The sequence below is a fragment of the Macrobrachium nipponense genome, chromosome 16 (genome assembly GCF_015104395.2).
Source record: "Macrobrachium nipponense isolate FS-2020 chromosome 16, ASM1510439v2, whole genome shotgun sequence".
Lineage (NCBI taxonomy): Eukaryota > Metazoa > Arthropoda > Malacostraca > Decapoda > Palaemonidae > Macrobrachium > Macrobrachium nipponense.
In genome coordinates this window covers 64,784,663-64,809,927 of record NC_087209.1, presented here as the reverse complement: position 1 = coordinate 64,809,927, position 25,265 = coordinate 64,784,663, and the positions used below count along the sequence as shown (strand labels likewise).

The following is a 25,265-nucleotide window of genomic DNA, read 5'->3' as shown; positions in this document are numbered from 1 at the left end:
AGACAGGTAAACAACATACGTTGTAGGTAATAAATAAATAAAACCTTGGTTCCTACCTGTTCAGGCGGAAGATTCCATGACTAATGCCTAGGAATCTGCTTCGCCTCAAGAGCCTCAGCGAGGATGTGACCTATGGCTAAGAGTTCTTGTGGGTCTGTCGATGGGGGTCTTATCCATTTACTCGACAGAGCCTCTTACATGACAATATGCCTATGCCTAGTGGCATAATTAAGGAGCACAACACCGATCCCGATCACCTGATCCTAACACGAGGGTTAGTGCTTAAGTTGAAAAAAGTTATCACCAAACTCCTTTCAAACAACCTAAAGAAAAAACACGACGTTAAATAAAATTTAACTCACTAGTTAAGGATAAGTATCGGCTCCCTATCCCAGCAATGTATCCGAAGACACGTATCAACCAAGAGAGAAGGATCTCTCGTAGGTTATCTTGACATCCTTCGGATAATGGGAAGTCAACACAGAGTTGCATCTCCCGTATGTGACAGCTAATATGTCCTTATGACATATTGTTAAGGAAAGAACAAGAATTCGGAAAAGCTCGCACTTCATGCGCTTTTAATTCTCAGCTGTTTGAAGGAATCATCAATGCACTTATCAAGTGCTTAGGAGATCACATTGTCTCAAAGAAGCCAGGGCGTTCTTTGATATAGATCTCTTCTGGGTGAAGCCTGGAGCTGGCTAGCGCTTCCTGCCTGGCAGGCGCCTAGCGCGTGTCTAGCGCCTCGCGCCTGGCTGGAGCCTTGCGCCTGAATGGCGCCTAGAGCCTGGCTTGGCTTCTCCACACTTGCTGGAGCTTCGAGCTTGGAAGAGTCTCTAGGCTGTCTGGCCATGTCCACATCGGACACTTTTATATCTGTCCAATTTGTTCGCCTCTGGCGCATTTTGCGCCAGGTTGGAGGCCCACTCCTTCTCAGTATCCGACCATGACAGAGTTCCTTGGAACTGTCCGCCTCTGGCGTTTTTCGCCTGTATTGGCATTTGGCGCCTGGCTGGCACTACATTGTCTGAGAGTCCTGAACAACCACATAGTTTATCAGGAGACTGGAGAAGGGTGGAAGAAATTCTTCCCCTTTGAGCTTTTGGCCCCTGGCAAGGGGAGGTGATTGTAGTCAGCTACATCCAGTAGACGACAGGATATCTAACAATACGAGAGAGAAGAGTCTTCCTCCGAGGAGGATCCTTCGTGAATACTTCCTTTGCTAACGAGATCTCTTCTTACATGTTGATGAGGTTCCTCGTTGCAGAATCTTCCCTAACCTTATCCTTGCCCGAAGGAAGGGAAGGAGTCTGGAAGTCGAGGAGACTTCGAGCTGAAATTGGGCAGAACCCTGATTTCTAGCTCTTATTGTATCCTTCTGAATACCTTCTGGGAAGCATTTCGAGCCCTCATCGCACCCCGAAGACTCTGTAGGCAAAAGTTTAAACCATCTCTTCTTCTGTAGATGAAAATGTAAGTACCCTGCCTGGGCAACAAAACTTCATCTGAAAGCGTTGCGTCAGGATAGAGGGTTTTAGTTCTTTCGCCAGACATACTATGCTGGCAAGAACCCATTGCCGAGTCTCCATTGAATCTGATGCGAGATTCCAATGCACAAAAAATTCACTTGTCTTCTTGGTCGTTTAGGGCGCTAAGAGAAACAAATAATTCCTTCATAAACTTTCTCAAAGAAGTTTGATGAGGAGCAGTTCCATTTTGTCGGAACACGGAATCTGTGGTCACAAAAAGATCCCATTCGAAGTACATGATATCCTACTCTTGTCGTATTGCGGTATCGTATAAGATCCCGAAGATCTTAATCCTCTGTTATCTCTAATTCCCCTTGTAGAGACAGAGTATAGCCTTTTACTTACTGCGTTCTTTGATAGCAGATATATACATAGGTGATTCTTCCCTCTGAAAGTGGAAGAAAAAAAAACCTCGCTATGTGGTCACAGAGGTATCGGAAGAGGAAAGTTTCCTCATTCCATCTAGTACGACCTGCAGCAATTCTATGTCTTAGCCATGACTATTGTCATTTACCTTGAAAAATCCTCTCATTCATGTCCACTTCTGGTCAGTCTGCACGCGGACAGACTCAGAGTGGAGAGGTTTTTCATGGTCTATTTATAATAGATTCTGATAGAATATCCAGATACTCTTGGAAAAGCCTTACGAAACATGCTGTGAGAAGAACGTGACTTCTGTGAATCCAACCTCTCTAAGGCCAAAATGAGGCATTCATCCTCTCTTCCTTTGACGCCCATTTATCTTAATATCTGTTAAGAATTTATAACTAGGGGAAAAAAGACTAAAGTTTATTCCCCTTCTTTAAATTAAAGATGTCGTATATTGCTACCTCTCTTGGTTCAAGGAAAAGGAAGCAGTCTATAGGAAGCCTGTTCGTCTTCTACCTTGCGAAGAGATCTATGAAGAAGACTTTCCGCAGGTTCTCACAACTCTTTTCAATAATGCTAGACATACGTTAACAGTTATTATCTTCGATCGAGAAGGTTCTCACGGACATGCAAAATCTTGCATCGAACCTCTTAAGGATCGTTACGTTCCGTGTCTGTTCCCAAATAGGTTCTCTTTTGTTAACGCGAACAGGGCGAAAAAGAGATTCTCGATGCTTTTTGCGATATGAGAGAGTCGTGGAATTGGCCTAAGTGATTAAAATAAATCATTTAATCATTCCTTGTAAGCGACACCCCTTTCCAACTTAAATGGTTAACGAAATCAGGAACGAATCTTGCTGCTACTGAGCCTGCTGTCCGAGAGGCTACTGGACTCTTAGTTAATAACTCGCTAAAAACGAGAAAATATCTTGGATGGTGCTTCTGGCGCATTGCGCCAGGCTGGCGCTTCTGACGCTTTGCGCCAGGCTGGCGCTTCCTTCTAGTTCTTTTTAGGTTATGTGCCAGAACATCTGTGCCTTCATGGTACCCGACATCCTTCACAGTTAATTCCGATCTTAGTAGGAACTTTTATATATGTAGTATAGTCCATTCAGGGAAAAAACTTCTGCCACTAAGAGAATGTTTCCCATCCGACTCACCCATCTTCTCTTGAGCAATATCTGATTCTAAAAAGGTTGTGTGCGTTTCTCGAAAGGATGAGAGAATTACTATATTATATCGTGCTCTGCCGTATTAGAATCCTTTATAATACTGTCACATTGTGGTAAACAGCATTAATCTAGGAAACCTTTGTAAGGATACTAGGAATTCTGTAGTTAACCTCGGTATGTGCATAAGACTTGACCATACCGTAGTCTCTTAAAAGTGAATTCTCTACTACATTCATCTTCTCACTAAGCATGTACTCTAATAAGCCATGCTTTCATAAGCATGAGAGCATTATATAATATAGAGTTCCGCTGCGTTAGAATCCTTTCATAATGTTACCTACGTTAAACAGCATTGAAATGTTGTAATATCTTTCTTACTGAAAGCTTCTTAGCAAAAGGCAGACAATATTTTTAATTTATGTTTGCTTAACTATCCCCTCAATCCGAGGCTAAAAATGACAATTTGTCGAAAATTGCATTTTTTTTTCCTAACTATACAAACCTGAGGTCCTTTAACAATAGGAAGTAGCTGGCGGCAGCTGGGAACGGTCGTAAGCTTCGAACAAGGGGGGGAGAACGGTAGTTAACTGCTTGTCCGACGGGAGGTAAACAAATCACTTTTGCTTTTGGCCCATGCAAAATACGCAGAGTGAGGGGTGGCATGAGGAGGGACTATATGTAAAGGACCTCAGGTTTGTATAGTTAGGAAAAATGCAATTTTCGACAAATTGTCATTAGTTCCGATACGTAATACAAACCATCGGTCCTTTAACAATAGGAAGACTCAACTTCTTGGTGGGAGGAATCTGAGTCTTTTGATGAACAGACTGGTGTTCGTCCATCTCTGGAATGCCTCCCTGGTCGTAAGAGCGAGGGAGGGATCTAAGCCTCTGTCGATTGATCGGGGTGTGCACTGCAGGATCAATGGTCAGACCTCTGGGCCGAGTACTAAGCGTATCTCTTCGTACCAGCAAGCAAGAACTTGTTCCTGTTTGCAAGAGGCAACATAAAGTATGGGTTTGTCTCAAGCTGGCATCCACTTCTCCCCCGTTGTTGGAGGAAGTGGTGGATATACGCTCCTATCCCTAGTGAAAGGGATAGGATGGGGCTCTGTTGAGTAGCTCACCTGCATCTTGTCCTTATCCAGCAGGGTGACGAACCGTGTCCCTCTAAACCACAGGTAGAGGGGAAGAAAAAGATGGGAAGAAGGAGCCAGTCACACTCTCATTCACTCATCCATTCTTATGGTCACACCAGGACTCGATGCTGTTCAGCCTGCGAGGGTCTGGGTTCGCTACACGTGTTGAGCAGCCACCACGGGTCCCAGGGAAAAAGATCCAAGGACCTGTGGGCAATATCCCGAAGGTAGAAGGAGGGGGGCATGTGGTCTGGTTGAGGAGCAGCCCCTGCCTTCTGTACCTGCGCCACGGAGAAGTTCTTGCGGACAAGGCAGCATCTCCTTCGCATCGAAGGCGGTGAAGTCCATTAGGGAGGGGACTGTGAACGACTCGAACCAATCGTCAGGGACCGAAGGGTTCTTCTGAGTCTTCGCTACGAAGTTCGGTACGAAATCGAGCGTCACGGATCGATCCCCATCCTGGATGCTTGACTTCGCAGGAGAAGTCATGCAGTTCCTCACCAGGAAAAGAAGGGAATAGTCGCATGACCTATCCCTCTTCTCTACTTCGGTGATGTCCAGTACCCATACGGTCTGTCCGTTTGCCACGAAGTCTCTCGCATCCTCCTATCCCCATGCCAGCGAAGTTCTCGGTAGTGGATAGGACACCGACACTCCATGGTGGGTGTCGATGGTATGGGTACTGTGACAAGCTATTAAAACGAAGTAATGATTGCTCTGTAACAACCGAACTAAGTCTACAGCGTAGTTCGTAAACTGACTCGGGCGCTTTCTCTGACAGTGACAGCTGCCGACTGACTGCGTTCGGTAGGAGGCAAGTTGTCCAAGCATCCGAGTAAGTCACGTGACCTTCGCCTTTAAAGGAAAGGGTTATGCGAGAGACCAAACAAATAATGTATTTGTTTGTCACCAATGCCGGACAGCGAGGTGATGATTCTCTTAAGGCATGTGCCCAACAGGCGCAAGTCAATTGCCTTCTAGAGACCGAGGTGGCCCTGAAGGCAAAACATCTCAATAGTTGTTGAATCTCAGCTAAGGAGAAACAACACTATGTACCGTTGAAGACGAAGGTAGATATTGAATGCAACCTACGTCTTTCACAGACGAATCGAGAGAAGGATTCTCAAGATTCATAACCTGTGCTTACAAATGACTGAAAACGCTAACCGCTATTTTCATTGCTGTCCGGTGAGAAGTCGTAGTTGCAATGAAACGCGGGGCGTTCTTCAGTAATGAAAACACAGGGGAAAGCCGCCTGAAGAACTGCTTCTCATGGGCTGAACATTTGGAAGTAGAGCTGTCAGGTCGGAGAGTAGGCGATGTCTCATGACACTGTCAGGTCGAGAGTAGGCGATGTCTCATGCACATCTGTTATTCGGGTTGAACAATGATTGTACACCTACGAATACGAGATATTTTGAAGACAAAACTCAGATGTCTGCAAAATCATTCGCATTATCGCAGTGCGATGCAGCGGGAGACTTGTACAGACTTCTGTTACCGTGCGGTAAACAGAAAGATGAAAGAGTCCAAGAGATATCTCTGTTGAAAATTCTCGCAATGTCGAAGGTGATGGAATCTAGCGTCACAGCAGTAGATGGTCCTTCATTATTGCGAGAATCCCCGTTAATCAGAGACCTAAGTCCATGATTGTTGGGCAGAGATACGGTTCGGTGGTCAATCAAAGCAGGGGAGAGAGAGACATAACTGACCGTGCATCTCGGAGGCCCAGCTGATACTGAGCTGCTATCAGGCAGTTCAATACGCAGTAGCTGAGCCTGGCCTCTCGCTGACAATCGTCATCCTGAGTTGCCAGGTAATCCATTATTCCACGAAGGAATGCGTTCGGCTAGACCACCGAGCATAAAAGATATGCTCGAGCAATTATATTTAGGCGAAACGAATTTCGGTAAATATAAAAGTTGAATGGTGTTGTCGTGACAAAACCATAAGTATATAAAATTGAAACTGAAAACTCCTGGGAGGTTGCAGGCAACCCCGAGTTGCAGTTCAATTAGAATACTTCTCGTCTAAGTCGCAATCCGTAGATTAACTAGGATATGCTGCCTACCCCTCGGACAATTCAACTGCTTAGCAGAATCATGTCGTGAGGTTAATATACTAGTATATTTGTAGGATCTGAACAATGATCTCCATCCTAAAATTCTTTCCTTCAAGAAAACAAATAAGGATTGGAGATCGACCACCTTCGATCTCTATCAAAGAGAGTGAAGGAGAAGTCTTCCTCGAAGGAAAGCTTCAATGATGAACAGAATACTAAGACGATAGTTCAAGCCAAACTGGATATTCTCGTCCGTTCTTCTCTATTCCAGGTTGGTCGCCTACTGTGAGATAGTCTTCTTTCAGCAGCAGTCTTCTTCCCAATGCTAGAAATTCCAGGAACTCGAGCATAGGCGAGGTTCCCGATTATCGTGTAACATATCGGGGATTCTCGTCTCGCTCACTTTGGACCGTGGTCTCGCCTAAGTGTTTGGAGATCGTAAAAAACTCGAACACTCTGAATGCGCTAGAAATTCTGTAGAATTCTAAGCACTCTGCGAAACCACCGAATTCGTCAAACGATATCGGCTGGTGGTCCTCTCGATTCCCTGTAGAAATCGAGAATGGGCAGGATCCCTCCTCAACGACCGGGGCTTACGTCAGGTAGGACCCGAAGGTCCCCCCGGTAGCGCAGTCCCCACGTGGGATCCTACAGAGAAATCTCTGTAGGATCCCTCCCCTTTCCCTCGTAGCCCGTAAGGAGAGAGGGTAATGGGGGAGGGGGGGGATGGAATTGGATACTCGCTGGCCTTCCCAGTGGAACTAGCAGTTGGAGAAGAGTAGGAGCAGCCATCACCTTGCGGCGATGGCCTCTCAGAGTCTGGGAAAAACGTATCGTCAGGAGAAAACGTTTTCCCGAGAGGAGGGTTACGAACTCTCACTGTAGGTAACGGGTCTGCCGCCACTGTGAACGTCGTCTGGGTGGGGCTGATTGACACCTGACAGGAGAGAGCCGATACCGTCCTCCGACTCATTCCAGTCCTCGTCGAGGTCGAAACCTCTCAGGAGGACCGAAGGAGTATTAAATACGGTGTCCGAAGACACGTAGAAACGCTGCTGTCGCAGTAGAGGAGGTGGAAGTAGCTTGATCGACCGGCCAGAACTGAGAGAGCCTTCTTGTCCGGAGACGAGAGACTCTGGTTCAAGACAGAATCGGCAAGCTCCGATCGCGGCAGACCCACCGTCGGTTTGGGTTCCCTCTCGGGCCCCAAAACGACTCGAGCAGAGACGTGGGCTCTGCTGGTGGGAGCGCAATCCTTCCCCGAGGTCGTTGCGCTGACGAATCAGCGCCATAACCTCGACAAAGTTCCTCTGGATCTCGGAAGTCATAGCATCTTGCAGAGTAGGACCGTCAAGCCCCTTGAACAAGAGCATTCCGAGAACCTCCCCCTTAAGGAGGAGGAACTGCGATAGACCCCTCTCGGATTCCTCCTGCCACTTGCGCGTACGTCCTGGTCGGTCCGAAGATCGTACTGGTACTTACGCGTCGTGACGGGATCGTGCGGGGTATGCCCCCTCACGATCACCCCGCTGTGCCTCGCTCTTCCTGGTGCAAACCGAGGAAGTTGCAGGCACGGGAGAGGAAGAGATGACGCTCCTCTTTCGCTCGCTGGCAGAACCAGCGGGCTTGGAGGGCTGCAGGCGATCGCCACTTTGCAGGCCTAGTTGAGCCGTTTCCCAGGGAAACGGCTGGACCGAGAACAGCGGCCCCGATCTCGTGTGCTGGTCCCCCTATCCGCCCGGTCCCTGTGGGAGCGGCGGTCAGGTGACCTGCTAGGCTCGCTGTCGCGGTGAGACCGGATGAGCGTCCTCTCGGCGCGTCGAGCCGCTCGGCTGGTACCAGCTGCTCGGCTGGCACCGACGGCCAGCGCGGGGACCCCTTCCTCGCCTCAGCGCGTGGCCGGTCGGAAGACCGTCACGTCAGCCCAGACCAGCCGGCTGGTCGCTGCGAGAGCGTCCGCTGGCCTGGCAAGAGTCGTCTGCACGAACTCTCGCCAGTCTTCTGCTCCGCGCTTCGGTCTTGACGGCGAGCGAGCTCGGGCGTCAAGATTTGGCTGGGAACGGTCCCTTTTACCCGCGGGGAGAACCCGTCCACTCGGTACCCTTCTCCGGGCGAAGGGCCGTGAACGGCCGACCGGTCTGGTTTATCGGCAGAAACGCTAGAACCAGGCGAGGAAGTGCCCCGAAGCTTGGTACTCCTCTCGGTCCCCGTCTTCTTCTCCTTGGTAGACGAAGAGAACGGGCCCTGTTTCCCGAGGGAGCAGGAGGACCAGCAGAAGAGCTCCCCAAAGTCGCCGGAGCGAGACGGGCCCTTAGAAGGTCCCAAGGAGCCTTCTTAGGGGGGAAAAAACCCGGGTTACCAGCTGGTCGCTGCAAGAGCGGCCGCTGGCCTGGCGAGAGTCACCTGAGCGGCTCTCACCAGATTCTGCTCCGTGCGGTTATTGGCGCCAAGTGAACTCTGGCGCCGAAACTCTGCACGGTCTCCCGAGGGAGAACGTACACTAGGGATCTCTTCACGAAAACCTGGCGTAGCGGCATCGCCGCTAGCACCAGGCGAGGAAGTACCAGAGCTAAACCGATACTCCTCTGGTCCCCGTTCTATTCTCTTCCTTACGGAAGGGGAGACGGGCCCGCTCCCGAAGGAGCAGGAGGACCAGCAGAAGGACCACCCGTCCCACCGGGGTGGGGGGGACGGGACCCTTAGAAGTTCACCCCGAAGGAGACTTCTAGGGGGGAAGGCAGACTTCTTCTTCTTCGGCTTATGGGCTTAGAAGCGAAGGGGAGACGGCAGCAGCAGCACAATGAAGACGAAGATGACAGCTTCCTCTTCTTCCTCTTCCTCGTCAGCTCACGCAGGACAGTCGTCAGGTCCTCCATCCAGGCCGGAGCCGGGGCTATTGCCGAAGTAACACGGCCCGACTGCACCTGTCCGGAAGGACCTGGGACTGGGAGACACACGTGGGCAGGACCAGCATGGACAGGCTCAGGAACCAGGAGCGACAGGAACAGCAACCAGCTCAGGAGCGGCAGGAACAGCGGCAGCGGTAGACCCAGAAGGGACAGCCAAGCCAACAGTGGGAATCACATCAGCAGCGGGAATCACCTCAGCGGCAGGGACGGCAGGCCCAGCGATCGCCTCGTAGAATCATCGGCAGCCAGCGGGAACCTGGGTACTGGCGGCCGGTCCAGGGGCGAGCTGCTGGAACAGCGGAAGTCTGGGGCAGGCAACATGAAGAAAACAGGCGGCGGCGGCAACCACCCCTCGGTACGGCGGCGGCCCTAGAAGCGGCAGACGGAGTCACCGACACAGCATGGGGAGTGTAGACCAGGCGGGGGGGGGGGGGGGGGGGGGGTAGAGAGAGAGAGAGAGAGAGAGAGAGAGAGAGAGAGAGAGAGAGAGAGAGAGAGAGAGAGAGAGAGAGAGCAGCATAGAGGCATGCGGTGAGTAGTGTGGAGACCGCCCCAGACCTCGCTAGATGCTGCAGCAGGCCCCGTGGATGCGGCAGCCGCCCTGCCCGACCGCAGTGGTCCATACCTGTCAAGGTCGTCTCCACGGATGTAGCACCTGCGGTAGCATAGATACATTAGTAAGAGGGGTTCCCTCACGCACGGGGGGAAGACATGCCCCACCCCGAACGCAAGGAAGACCCCAATACAAAATACAACGAGGAAGCTGAGCGGGGGGCAGGAAGGAAGACGAAGAATCAGATACCAAGGGAGTCGCGGGAGAGCTTTCCGACGACTTCCTGGCAGACCTTCGCTTCCCCTACCCCCGCACAGCAGTTAAAAGTAATATGAAAATGAAACAGAATATGCCCTTGCGATTCACTCATAGAACTTAAAGGGGAAAAGATCAATTCCCGGGTAAGAGCGGAAACTTGATCCAAATAATATGATGCTATCATAAAATATATATGAAAATGAAACAGAATACTGCACTTGCAATTTCACTTTCACAGAAAATAATCGTAAGGATCAATTCCCGGGTAAGAGCGAAAATTGATCCAAATTAAATTTTATGCAAATAAATAAATGAAAATGAAAAGAATACTGTAATTGCGAATCCACTTTCATTGCATTTTATCATACCAAATAAAAGGCTCGTGCCGAGCGCAATCACGCTCTCGGTAACGAACGCACAGGGCAAAAATATAATGAAAATAGTACTTACATTTTTCAATTACACACTTTCGCCCAAAATACATGACTCGGCGCGAGTGCGCCCGCCCTCGGCACCGAGACATAATTCAAGTGTTCAATTCATGAAAAGAGAGGAAATCGCCGCATCTACGGCGATAGCTCCATGTTGGTTCATAATTAAGTAATGAAAATGAAAACAGTGTACTTACAGTTTCATTTTCAAGTCAAACAAACCATTAGTAGAAAACACAATATAAACAAAGCATACGACGATGAGGCGGGCAGAGAGCGATGACGAACACGTCCTTCACACCCGCGGCCGAAAGCAAAAGTGATTTGTTTACCTCCCAGTCGCGGTCGGACAAGCAGTTAACTACCGTTCTCCCCTTGTTCGAAGCTTACGACCGTTCCAGCTGCCGCTAGCTACTTCCTATTGTTAAAGGACCGATGGTTTGTATTACGTATCGGAACAAACCACGATTGTAGGGGAGAGACACGGTAAGTCATTCCATCCCGCAGGAGAGAGACATGTAACCAACCACTCATGACCGACACCTACATGGTACTGCGTTGGTCTAAGCGATAGCAGTCTCCGTTAGCCCTCTGGCCTGACTCTTCCAGAGTTACCAGCTACTCCATTTAATAAAGGAATCTTATAAAATTATTATCGAGCTTCAGGAAGCTCTTATTAATGCATATTTAAGCGAAACAGACTTCGATAAATCTAGAAGCTAAGTAGGTGTTGTCTTAACAATCCCTTTAAACGTAGTCCTTCCTAGGAAATTCCTGGAAGGATACTGGTAATTGAGTTGCTCAGCAAAGAAGTAACTACGGTATGTGCTTATGATTTGCCGTATCGTATTCTCATACAGCAGATACTCTACTACCTTCTTTCCCTGCTGAGGCAGATAGAGAAAGGAAAAATTTTTACTATCTTCGTTCTTTTCGTTAATAGAACGATAGAAAGAGTATATATATCTCCTTAAGGAAGGAAGTTAATCCAGGAACTCTTTAAAATCTTCGTGATTTCCTTATAAATCGCGGAAGAGACAGAATTCCTGTTCATCTGTAGGGTTTATGGAAGGAAGTAGATATTTCCTATCCGCCATCATACCCAAACGTCGATGAGATTCTTATAAGAAAACTCCCAAAGCTCTTGCCTCTTCATAACGAGGGAAGAGCATGAATGAAGGAGAGAGTCTGCATTGAGAGGAACTGCCAAACACAGGAGTCTTCTGAATAATGAAAAAATGGCTTCTCTTAGTATCAGAATCCTTCTGACAAAAGCGACGGCCGCCTGTGCGACATCTTGCACCCTTTGCCAGGGAAAGTTGCTCAAGTTAAAAACTCAAAAGAGGAGCCTCGCGACTGACCTCTCTCTCATATGGCGCCTGGAATGTTCCGCACGCTAGAAAGGAGACTCGCTCCTGGAACGTTCCGCTTACCTGGAAGGTCCCGTGCGCCCTGATAGTTCCGAGCGCCTACTAGACCCTTTTTAGAAAGAGCCTCTTGCCCGGAAATGTTCAATGGAAGGATCGTTCTGATTGCCACTCTACTATAAGGCTCCTTGCTCTAGCCGTCTGTTTTTCTGGCGCAAATGCGCCAGGCTGGCGCTTCGTCTCTTTGAAGGCACCTTGCGCAAAGAAAAATTTTTCCTAAGAAAAACGGGCCGCGTCAGTTGCTGGAACGCGGCTCGTTTGGTTGTAGGAAAGCGGCTCGCGCTCAGTTCTGAACGCGGCTCGTTTGGTTGAAACGCGGTCGGCTAGTCTGTTTGCTGGAACGCGGCTTGCTGCTGGCTGTTGGAACGTGGCTAACGCTAGCTTGCTGGAACGCGGCTTCCTGGCTGGCTCTTGCTCAGTGTTCTCTTAGTTTTCAGAGAATGCGCTAGATCATCCAAACTCCAAACATATACATTCTTCGTCTTTTCGGATGTAAGATGAAGAGACGCACTTTTTTAAGGATGCCTTTTCAATGGCTATACTTGGCAGTCTGGGACGCTCTACAGAACCTGCCCAGGGGACGCCTGACCGGTGGGGATTCTCTGAAACCTCCTTACGGCTTTCGACATTCCTTCTCTGGGCTTGGGAGCTTGAAAGAGGTCTAGGCCTGAGAGCGAGACAGAGCCGATCAGACGCACCCTCCACTGCAATGGGGAACACTAGTAATCACTTCTTACCTTTTAATAGCTCGCATTTTGAGCCACAATCCTTGTCTTCAAATTGCAATTATGAATTTGAAGTTTCTGCGAAGTAAGAAGGTGATGAGGATGCAACACTACTAGTACTGTTAACCCTCTTACGCCGAAGCGGTAAAAAAAAATTGTCTCCCGTGTGCCGGAGGTGTTTCAGAGTGAGCGCGGAAGCGGAAAAAATATTTTTTTCAAAAAATCACAGCGCGCTTAGTTTTCAAGATTAGTTCATTTTGGTCTCCTTTTTTCGTCATTGCCTGAAGTTTTAGTATGCAACCATCAGAAATTAAAAAAAATTTATCATTATCATATAAAATAATGCGAATATATGATAGCGCAAAACGAACAAAAATTTCATATAATAATTGTATTCAAATCGCGCTGTGCGCAAAAAACGGATATAAAGGTAACAAGTTACTTTTTTTCGTTGTAATGTACACTAAATTGCGATCATTTTGGTATATAACACATTGTAAAACGATAAAAGCAACACAGAGAAAATATTATCACAAAATAATGCATGAATTCGTAATGCGCGGACGTAAACAAATATTTTTTTCAAAAATTCACCATAAATCTAAATATTGTCCTAGAGACTTCCAATTTCTTTCAAAATGAAGACAAATGATTGAATATTACTATACTGTAAGATTATTAGCTTACAATTGCAGATTTTGACCATATCTGACGAGTTAAAGTTGACCGAATGCCGAATTTTTTTATATATACATTTTTCATATGCAATTATTTCGGAAATAAGAAAAGCTACAACCTTCCAATATTTTTAGTTTTATTCTACATAAAATTGTGCACATTTTCATATATAAAACTCTATGAAATGCCTAATATGAAACGGAGCAAATATTCCGAGAATGGTACATACGCATTTCGGAGATTTATGGCGGAGAATCCGCGCGCGGAGGGAAGGAAAGATTTTTTTTTAAATTCACCATAAATCTAAATATTTTGCTAGAGACTTCGAATTTGTTTCAAGATGAAGATAAATGACTGAATATTACTAGACTGTAAGAGTTTTAGCTTACAATTGCGTTTTTCGACCATTTCGGTAGAGTCAAAGTTGACCGAACGTGGTTTTTTTTTCTATTTATCGTGATTTATATGCAAATATTTCAAAATTGAGAAAAGCTACAACCTTCAATTATTTTTTTTTTTTGTATTCTACATGAAATTGCGCACATTTTCATATATAAAACTTTATGTAACGGCTAATTTAAAATGGTGCAAACATTACCACAATCGCACGTATGATTTTTTTCGATAGAGTTACCACGCAGACGTAAAGAAAATTTTATTTTTTTCATAAATTCACCATAAATCGAAATATTGTGCTAGAGACTTCCAATTTGTTGCAAAATGAAGGTAAATGCTTGAATATTTACTAGAATATAAGCGTTTAGCTTACAATTGCGTTTTTCGACCATTTCGGTAGAGTCAAAGTTGACCGAAGGTTGAAATTTTGGCAATTATCATTATTTATATGAAAATATCTCAAAACTGATAAAAGCTACAAACATGGGTTGTTTTTAGTTGTATTGTGCATAAAATTGCGCACATTTCCATATATAAAACTTTATATAACGGCTAATTTTAAAATGGTGCAAACATTACCACAATCGCATGTATGATTTTTATTTTTTTCGGAAGAGTTACCGCGCGGACGTAAGGAAAAAGTTTTTTCATAAATTCACACAAATCGAAATATTGTGCTAGAGACTTCCAATTAGTTGCAAAATTAAGGTAAATGATTGAATATTTACTATAAGAGTTTTAGCTTACAATTGCGTTTTTCGACCATTTCGGTAGAGTCAAATTTGACCAAAGGTTGAAATTTTGGCAATTATCGTTATTTATATGAAAATATCTCAAAACTGATAAAAGCTACAATCATGAGTATTTTATTGTTGTATTCTACATAAAAATGCGCACTTTCATATATAATACTTCATGTAACGGCTAATTTACAATGGTACAAAAATTATGTCAAAGTGACGAAATAATTTCCGAGATGTGTCACAGATACTTTTTAGTGCGGCAAGAAAGAAATTCGCGCTTGCGCACCTGCGTAACGATTGTAAACAAAACAACACCTTGATCCGTGAACTCCCAGCATCCCCAAGGCGCGTGATTCAAAAAGTTTTAGGCTGGTAGGCCTATAAGTATTTTTTCCGCGAATTTAAAAAAAAACTTTGTAAGTCACGTAAAATACGTCCAGTCGGCACACGGGACACAAAAAAAATACGTCAGTCGGCGTAAGAGGGTTAATACTCTAATTGCTCGTTAGTACGAGTATCCAAAAATCTTTTAAAAGAAACGTATCTAGTTATATGCTTTACTGAGTCCCTAAAGTAGGAAGTCAGTTTATTTCCTCAATCAATTCTAACACTTATTACATGTATTAATGAATAAATATTAATATTTCCCTTTCTTGCAAACTATGTGAGTATCTACCGAAAATTTCGGTAGTTACACGTCATATATTCTTCGAAATTTTTGAAGCCAAATTCATTAAAAAGTTATAAAGCGTATGCCGAACCAAAGACCCAGTACTTCCCTGCAAAAGACAGCCCAGAAGATCGATGGCGATGAAAAACGAAAATCAAGTCAGGAGGTAGCAACAACATATGTTGACACTACCGCGACAGAGAAAATCTGGTTCTAGAACGGGAATGGTTCCTATTCCTGCCACCCAGCGGCAGGGGGGTAGATCACCTGACCTACCTGCAGCGTGTGCCGCGAAATTCGAATTTCTGTCGGACGTCGGAGACATAAGCTAAGTATATATCTGCCGGGGAAGTTGCATGTACAAAAAGTAGCATTGCTACCACCAGGCATCATTCTTGGGCAAGGTGTATACTACTATACATGAAATTTCCTTCCTTGGGTGCAACCTCCACCACCCCAGTTAAAAATCTATCCTAACAGCAGCTGCACCACTCTCTCGCTGCCCTGATTAACATTGGCAAAGATTTCAAAGTAAAGGTCACTGGTCTGGAAAATGGACATGAACCACCATCTGATTTTGCTTATACAACCAAGTTACATACACACTGTATGCATCTATCCTTCATGGATCCTGCATTTACTGTATACACTTATTTCACCAGTTTCTGTAATATTCTTTTATTTTTGCCTTAAGTCATTTATAATCTTACATCAAATTGTATCTTTTATACACAAGCAAAAAAATATTTACTCTTAAAGTTGTTAACATGTACTTACTACTGTGTAATATACACGTACCATGCTAATAATTTATAAGAATTTGGAATATGGAATAACAAGGTCAGCGTTCAACTACAATGTAGGAATTGTGGTTGGTATACAGTACTACACTACTCGAGTATGAAGAAAATCTAACTGCCCAGAAATTTAAAAACAAAAGCCTTCTGACAGAATGAAATGTACATACCTGTATCAGGGGTTTGTCAGCCATATACATGCAATAAAACAAGCCCTTCCATACTTTGATGGCATCATCATCTGTAAAACCTGAAATAGAGGCATTTTGTTGAAAGCATCGCAGATAATCAAACACATGTTGCAAACAATCAAATAGGGAGTAGTCTTTCAAACTCTCTAAGATCGCCAGAGTAGGGTGAGTAAGGAATTGTCAAACTTCTCATTGTTATGATTAAAAGTTTTGCCTTGTTAGAGCTTGCTGAAGTGAAATAAAAAAATTGTATTCAGTTAATGATAATACTGAAACACCTAATTCACATACTATCAGTACAAGTCTAATTTATTTTCTTTGAATAAAGAGATGTGGCATGATTTTTGGCCACCGCTGCCAAACCTCCATTTCACTGACATGTGGTCTGTGAGGGCATTTAAAAGACCCGCTCAATAAAAAACAACAATGGCGGTCACCTCACACCGCCAGTATCACTGGGAAGTATAGACAGTCCAAGGCATAGCCAAACCGGAATAAATTTCCCCACCACCAACATCTTCGCTCCCTGGCCAAGGAAAATTTTTAGCATATAAAGTGCTTCATTTTTAAAGAAACAAGGGGGCCACTTTAATTGATGAGAAATTATTTTTCTATTCTAAATGATGAACAGTTTATTTATCCTAAAGAGGAATTGAAAAAATAGTCACATAACTAATAAATACAGGTAAACAGAATATGGACAATAATCAAAGGCCTTTGAAGGCTATTCCTGCTGAACCATCCACACAAATTTTAAGTGTTAAAGCATTAAACACATTATGGTATACTATTATAAGATCTATGATAATTATTTCCAAAAACAACACAAAGAACAAAAAAAATCATTAAGAACAATGTCAGATCTCAGGGAAAGCCATAAACAAGGGATTAATCTTGAGATTTAAAAGACTAAATAAATCTTGTGGAAATGCATTCTTTTCCTGGCCACGCCCTAGCGATCTTAGAATGTTTGATTATAGGTCAGGTAGGACACAGTGGCCTAGGTAAAGTCAGGGAAGTATAAGATGTGAAATTACCATTACCACTAGTACTATTCACTGATTCTACCATTGCTGTTGCCAGATGAGCGTTGTAGGCATTGTAACCCTGGAAATAATGTCTGATGAATATAATTGAGAAGCGCCTTAACCTCGGAACGTCATAACCCGAACCCGTTGTAACCTGGGGACTGCCTGTATGTATGTATGTATGTATGTATGTATGTGTATATATATATATATATATATATATATATATATATATATAGATATATATATATATATATATATATATATATATATATATATATATATATATATATATATAATAAAATCTTATAGCTTTTTATTTACTTTTGACAAATTGTTACTTCTCATAGAAATACTTTGTTAATTCACAGACATGACAATTTGTCCAAATTGCATTTTTCCTAACTATACAAACCTGAGGTCCTTTTACAATAGGAAGGTACTAGCGGCAGCTGGATAGGTCGTAAGCTTTCGAACAAGGGGTTCGGTAGTTAAACTGCTTGTCCGACAGGCGCGCGTGCGTGACTGGAGGTAAACAAATCACTTTGCTTTTGGCCCAAGCAAAAACTGCAGAGTGAGGGGTGGCATGAGGTGGGGCTATGTGTAAAAGGACCTCAGGTTTGTATAGTTAGGAAAAATGCAATTTTGGACAAATTGTCATTTGTTCCGACACCGGCATACAAACCTTCGGTCCTTTTACAATAGGAAGACTCACTTCTTGGTGGGAGGAATCTGAGTCTTTTGTGAACAGACTGGTGTTCGCCCAACCTTGGAAGCCTCCCTGGTCGTAAGAGCGAGGGAGGGATCCAAGCCTCTGTCCGATTGATCGGGGTGTGCACCGCAGGATCAATGGTCAGACCTCTGGACCGAGTACTAAGAGAGAGGCAAGCGTATCTCTTCGTACCAGCAATGTAACAACTTGTTCCTGTTTACAGGAGCAAATATAAAGTCATGGGTTTGACTCTTGTAGCATCCATTCCCCCCCCTTGTAGGAGGAAGTGGTGGATATTCTGCTCCTATCCCTAGTGAAAGGGATAGGATGGGGCTCTGTCATATAGCTCACCTGCATCTCGTCCTCATCCAGCGTAGTGACGACCGTGGCCCTCTGCCCACAGGTAGAGGAGGAGGAAAAGACGGGAAGAGGGAGCCAGTCACTCACTCATTCACACATCCATCCCACACAGTCACACCAGGACTCGATGCTGTTTCAGCCTGCGAGGGTCTGGGTTAGCTACACAACTTGTTGAGCAGCCACCACGGGTCCCAAGGAAAAGGTATCCAAGGACCTGTGGGCAATATCCCGAAGGTAGAAGGACGTAAAGGTAGTCTGGTTAGACCAGGACCCCTGCCTTCAGGACCTGCGCCACGGAGAAGTTCTACGAAACGCCAACGAGGGGCCAATACTTCTGACTTCGTGAGCTCTCGGACGGGACGCACGGATGTCGTCACTACCATCAGCCTCATACGCCCTCCTGATGACCTCACGCAGCCAGAATGAAAGAGTGTTCTCGGATACTTCTTTCTTGGTCACCCCGGTGCTAACGAAGAGGCGTCGACACTCAGGCCTGAGGTGTCGAGTTTTCTTCAGATAGCGCCGTAGCGCCCTCACAGGACAAAGCAGCATCTCATCCGCATCATTATCGGTGAAGTCCATTAGGGAGGGAATCGTGAAGGACTCGAACCTGTCGTCAGGGATCGACGGTTTCTGAGTCTTCGCAACGAAGTTCGGGACGAAATCGAGCGTCACAGATCCCCATCCCTTGGAATGTCGTACATCATAGGAAAGACCATGAAGTTCCCCTACTCTCTTTCGCCGATGCCAGGGCCAGCAAGAAGAGGGTCTTGAGGGTCAGATCCCTGTCTGACGACTCTCGGAGTGGCTCGAACGGCGTTCGAGTCAAACTCCTAAGGACGAGAGTCACATCCCACGCAGGGGGCCTGAGTTCCCTGGGTGGGCAAGACCTTTCGAAGCTCCTCATGAGCAAGGAGATCTCGAACGAGTTCGAGATGTCCAATCCCCTCAGTTTCAGGACGAGCGCCAAGGCGGCTCTGTATCCTTTGACTGTGGGGACTGAGAGGAGCTTCTCTCGGCGAAGAAAAACGAGGAAATCCGCTACCTGCTGAAGAGTGGCTCTGAGAGGAGATAGACCCGTCTACGACACCAACCACAGAAGACGGCCCACTTCCCCTGGTACACAGCTGCAGAGGACTGACGGACGTTTCCAGCCATCTCTGTTGCTGCGCTACGAGAAAAGCCTCTCGTTCGCAAGAGATGGTGGATAACAGCCAGCCGTGAAGACGTAGGGCTGGAACTGCTCGGTGGTACCGCTCGACGTGTGGCTGGGCGATGAGTTGTGCAAGGGGGAATCTCTCTCGGTTCTCATGCGGAGAAGAGCCAGCAGGTCCGGATACAAAATGGCCTGTCCGGCCATTTTGGGAGCCACCAGATCATTCTGAGATTCGGGGTGACCAGTGCTCGACTGATCACCTTGCGAATCAGCTGAACGGGGCGAAAGGCATAGACGAAGAGGTTGTCCCACGGGTGTTGAAGAGCGTCCTCTGCAGCTGCCCATGGGTCCCGGCACGGCCGAGAAGAACACCTGGAGCTTCCTGTTGTGCCGGGTGGCGAACAGATCCACGACTGGTCGCCCCCACAGGTCGAAGAGCCTTTCCGCCACGTCCTGGTGTAGAGACCATTCGGTCCTATTCACTGATACCGACGGGTGGCTGAGCGTGTCTGCTACTACATTCCTCTTCCCTGGAATGTAGCGTGTCGACAGCTCTATTGAGTGTGCCTCGGCCCCACTCGTGCACCTGCCGAGTCAACTGGTACAACGGGAGAGACACTAGGCCCCCACCCCCCTGTTTTGTTGACGTAGGCCACTACCGTGGTGTTGTCGCACATCAACACCACTGAGTGTCCCATCAAGCGGTCATGGAACCTCTTGGAGCGAGGAACGCTGCCTTGAGTTCCAGTACATTGATGTGAGGTGCTTGTCGTTCTCGTCCCACACTCCTGAAGTCAGCAACTCCTCCAGGTGTGCGCCCCATCCCTCGGTCGATGCGTCTGAGAACAGCTGCATGTCCGGGGGGGGAGTGCGCAGAGGCACTCCCCTTAAGAGGTTCCTGTCGTCCAGCCACCAGGCTAGGTCCTGCCTCACCTCCGGTGTCAGTGACACTGGAAAGCTTGGGGGATCCGTCGCCTGTGACCAACTCTCCTTTAGTCTCCACTGAAGAGACCGCAGGTGAAGACGCCCGTGAGGGGACTAACTTCTCGAGTGACGACAGGTGTCCGATCACGACTTAGCCATCGCTGAGCTATCTGTTCCTGCCGCAGACAGGAACTGGTTGGCTGCCTCCCTGAATCTGCTGATCCGCGAGTCTGCGGGGAAGACTCGCCCTGCTACCGTGTCGATCAGCATACCCAGGTACTTCATCCTCTGCTTGGGCTCGAGATCGCGGACTTTTCGAAGTTCACAACGATCCCAGATCGCGACAACTCGAGCAGTCGATCCCTGTCCGTAGCAACTGCGAGCAGGAGCTCGCCAGGACTAACCAATCGTCGAGATACTCATCAGACGTATCCCGTGCGAATGGGCCCAAGCAGACACCAGAGTGAACACTCGCGTGAACACCTGTGGGGCGGTTGAGAGACCGAAGCAAGTGCCCTGAACTGGTACACCGTCCCCGTCGAGGATGAAGCGGAGGTACTTTCTGGAGGACTGATGAATGGGTATTTGGAAATACGCATCCTTCAAGTCCACTGAAAGCATGAAATCGTTCTCCTGATGGAGTCGAGCACTGAACGTGCCGTCTCCATCGTGAACCGGGTCTGGCGAACAAACCGGTTCAGAGGAGAGAGATCTATCACCGGGCGCCAGGCCTCCCGTAGACTTTCCACCAGGAAGAGTCGACTGTAAAAGCCCGGTGACTGATCCATGACGATTTCTTACAGCTCTCTTGCTCAGCATGGTCTTGATCTCCTGTCTCAATGCTACGTCCTTCGATGACCCTGGAAGTACGAACTGCTGTTGGACCGGGTGGAGGTGAGGGGAGGCCGAGATTCGAAGGGTAATAGATATCCCTCCCGAAGGACATCTCAATCCAGGTCTCGGCGCGTAGCGCTGCCCAAGTTGCCCAATGGCTGGCCAGGCACCCCCCACTTCCGGCAGCAGGTGAGGGGGAACGCCGTCCCTAGCGTTTCCCCCCTTTACTTCGACTTCTTCCCAGAGCCTCCACGGGAGGAGGAGGGCTGGGAGGAGGGCTGGTTACGGCTCCCCTTGGTAGAAGTCGACGAAGACAGAGTCTTTCCCCGGGCTTCGACGCAGCTACCGTCTTAGCCACCGAAGGAAGCGCTAGCCGAGCTCTTAGACTTGGCCGCAGTCCGAGGCTGCCCAGAAGCCTTCGAGACTGCCTGGTGAACCAGACGGTCACTGTCGTCAGTGCGCCGTCTGTCCACCGCAGCGTCCACCATCTCTCCTGGGAAGAGAGACGTGGAACTCCGTAAAGGTCCGTTGCGAAGTCCCAACGCCGCTTCCACGCCCGGAAATCCGCCCTGGAAACCCGAGTAAGGACAGCGTCCCTTCGTCGGAGAACCAGGTTGGCCACAGGTTCACCGTTGGTGGGCAAGGAAGGAGATGGCTCTTCCCCTCCAGACTGGCAAAGTCTCTAAAGGCCGAGTCATCTTCGGGAGAAAATTCCCCGGAGTTTGGCTGCGACCTTAGATACTGTGAGGGACCACAGATCTAGCCAGGAGACGGCCTGGAAAGCTGCCATGGCAGTAGATTCCAGGCCGAGTGCCTCTTGCTGCGAGAAATGACATTGTTATGATACAATAAAGTTTCATACATACTTACCTGGCAGATATATACATAGCTATAGACTCCGTCGTTCCCGACAGAATTTCAAATTTCGCGGCACTCGCTACAGGTAGGTCAGGTGATCTACCGCCCTGCTCTGGGTGGCAGGACTAGGAACTATTCCCGTTTTCTAATCAGATCTTCTCTCCACCTGTCTCCTGCGGGGAGGCTGGGTGGGTCTTCAATTGTATATATCTGCCAGGTAAGTATGTATGAAACTTTATTGTATCATAACAATGTCATTTTCATACATTTCAACTTACCGTCAGATATATCATAGCTGATTGACACCCTTTTGGTTGGAGGGCAAGAGACAGCTAACTAACTGACTAGACAGGTAAACAACATATGTTGTAGGTATAAATAAACTTAGTTCCTACCTTCTTAGATGGAAGACTTCGTGGCTATGCCCAGGAGTCTGCTTCATCTCAAGAGCCTTAGCGAGATAGTGGATCTGTGGCCAAGAGTTCTGTGGATCTGTCGATGGGGTCTCTTCCACTTACTCGACAGAACCTAACTGGCGTTTGTCAATGGGAGCACATCCGCTTATATGACAACACGCATTTATTTAAGGAGCACACAAACCAATCCTCCCGATCACCCGATCCTAACCCGTGTTAGTTCTAAGATTGCCTAGAGTTATCCCCAAACTCTTAGCAAACAACCACAAACTCGAAACTCATACATACAAAAATAAAAAATTTTTGTACCCCTCTAATAGTCAGATGTCACTCGATTTTCAAATGAAGCGAAGTGAAGGCCGCTTGTGCGACAAATGACACTCCATACACGAAAACACGAGAAACATCCGACAAGAGGGTTACGTACACAATTAAGGATTGGTGCTTTCTCCTTTACCCAGAACCGTCTGTGCTGACACAAACGGGACCTAACGAAAAACATTTATCATACGTAACTCGCACGTCTTTTAAATAATGTGATGCAAACATGGAGTTGCATCTCCAATAAGTTGCGTCCAAAATGTTCTTGAGTGACATATTTCTTTGGAACGCCACAGAGGTTGCGATTGCCTAACTTCGTGGGCTCTCACTCTTAAAAGATTAAAAGAATCATCTGGACAATTCTTATGAGCTTCTGTAATAACACTTCTAACAAAGAAGGCTAAGGCGTTCTTGGACATTGCTCTCTTGGGGCTTTCATGAGCCACCAAAGGCCTTTTTGCGAAACCCCCCCAACTGTTTCTTCTTGTCCAAATAAAATTTTTAGAGCTCTAACTGGGCCAAAGGGATCTTTCTGCCTCTCTGCCACCAAACTAGAAGTCCTTTCACTTCGAAGCTCCTGGGCCAGGGATTCGAAGGGTTTTCATTTTTGGCAAGAAAAAAGGGACTGAAATGAACAAATTGCAGAGTCTCCTTGAAGCAACTCTTGATTCAAGGGCGTGCAACTCACTGACTCTCTTTGCCGTTGCCAGAGACATCAGAAACAAACACTTTCTAGTGATGTTACGAAACGAAGCAGTGTGAAGTGGTTCGAATTCCTCTGAGATAAAAAATTAAGAAACCACATCTAAGTCCAGCTTGGAACCTTAGGTTCAAGTGATTTTGATGTTTCGAAGGAACGAATGAGGTCATGCAAATCCTTATCATTCGTTAGATCTAAATCCCCTGTTTCTAAAGACTGCTGAAAGCATACTCCTGTACCCCTTAATGGTCGGTACGAGAGATGCGACTTTTGTCTTTTAAGAAACAGAAGGAAATCCGCAATTTCGGTCACAGAGGTACTGGAAGAGGACCAGCTTCTTCGACCTGCACCAGTTTCTGAAAACTTCCCACTTCGATTGGTACACTCGCCTAGTAGATGATCTGCGGGCTCTAGCAATTGCGTTTGCTGCCTGGCGAGAAAACCCTCTCGCTCTGACAAGTCTTTCGATAGTCGAAAGGCAGTCAGAGCAGAGCGGGTAGATTTTGATGGTACCTCTCGAAGTGGGGTTGTTTGAGCAGATCTATTCTGTTTGGAAGAGATCTGGGAAGTCCACCGTCCATTCCATCACCTCTGTGAAACCAAGTGAACCAAATTTGAGCTGGCCAATACGGAGCAATCAGAGTCATCTTGGTTCCTTCGGATGCCACGAATTTTCTGACTACTTCCCCCAGTATCTTGAACGGGGGAAAACGTAAACGTCTATCCCTGACCAGTCCAGGAGAAAGGCGTCTGTTGCATAAGCCCGGGGATCTTCCACCAGGGCACAAATGTTTCTATCCTCTTGGAGAGGAATGTGGCGAAAAGATCTATTAGAGGCTTCCCCCAAAAGGAGCCAAAGGCTCTGACAGACTTCTGAGTGGAGTGTCCATTCTGTGGGAAGGACCTGGAACCTCCTGCTCAATCTGTCCGCTATCACATTCCTCTCCCCTTGGACAAACCTTGTTAGAAGAACTACCTTCATTTGGTTCGCCCAAATCAGTAGATCTCTTGCCAGCTCGTACAGAGCGCAAAAGAGTGCGTCCCTCCTTGTTTCTTGATATAAGCCAGGGCTGTCGTATTGTCTGAATTTATCTGTACGACTTTGCCTCTGACTATGTGTTCGAAGCTCTTTAGCGCCAGGTGAATTGCTAAGAGCTCTTTGCAATTTATGTGCCATGACTACCTGTTCTGCCGACCAGGTGCCTGACACTTCTTGGATCCCATGTGCCCCCCCCAGCCCGACTCCGAGGCGTCTGAAAACAATGTCAGGCTTGGGTTCCGTACTTGCAGGGACACTCCTTTGTTTTCCTTTAATGGAATCAGCCACCACTTCAAATGATGTTTTATTTCTTCCGAGATTGGAAACGTGTCCGAGAGCTGACCTGTCTTCCAACTCCAACTTCTTTCTTAGGAAGAACTGAAGCGGTCGAAGATGTAATCTTCCTAGGAGAAAGAACTGTTCGAGCGAGGAAAGGGTTCCCAGAAGGCTCAGCCATTCCCTCGCCGAAGTGCGCTCTTTCCCTAGAAAGTTCGATACTGTGGCACAGCCTTTCTTTATTCTCTCTTGAGATGGAAAAACTCGAAAACCCCGAGAATCCATCTGAATCCCCAGATAAACCACGTTCTGGCTGGGGATCATCTGAGACTTCTCGAGGTTCACGATCAATCCCAATGATTTTGTCAATTCCAGTGTTTTTGTTGACAGGTCCTCCAAACACTGCTTTTGAGACCTGGCTCTGATGAGCCAGTCGTCCAGGTACAGGGAGACGTTTATCCCTTTCAATGTAAGTGTCTTGCTACATTTTTCATCACGTCTGTGAAGACTTGAGGAGCCGTGGACAGGCCGAAACACAGGGCCCTGAACTGATAGATTCTTCCTTCGAACATAAATCGAAGGTACTTCCTCGA

General features: G+C 46.9%; 1 protein-coding gene across 1 annotated transcript in view; it reads right to left on the bottom strand.

The window, feature by feature from the left end:
- The window catches only part of LOC135195786 (ribosomal RNA processing protein 1 homolog B-like), a 152,478-nt gene that overhangs the window by 113,398 nt on the left and 13,815 nt on the right, over window positions 1–25,265 (bottom strand). The window contains 1 exon segment of the mRNA XM_064222257.1: window positions 16,028–16,107. Coding sequence (XP_064078327.1) covers window positions 16,028–16,107 — 80 coding nt within the window.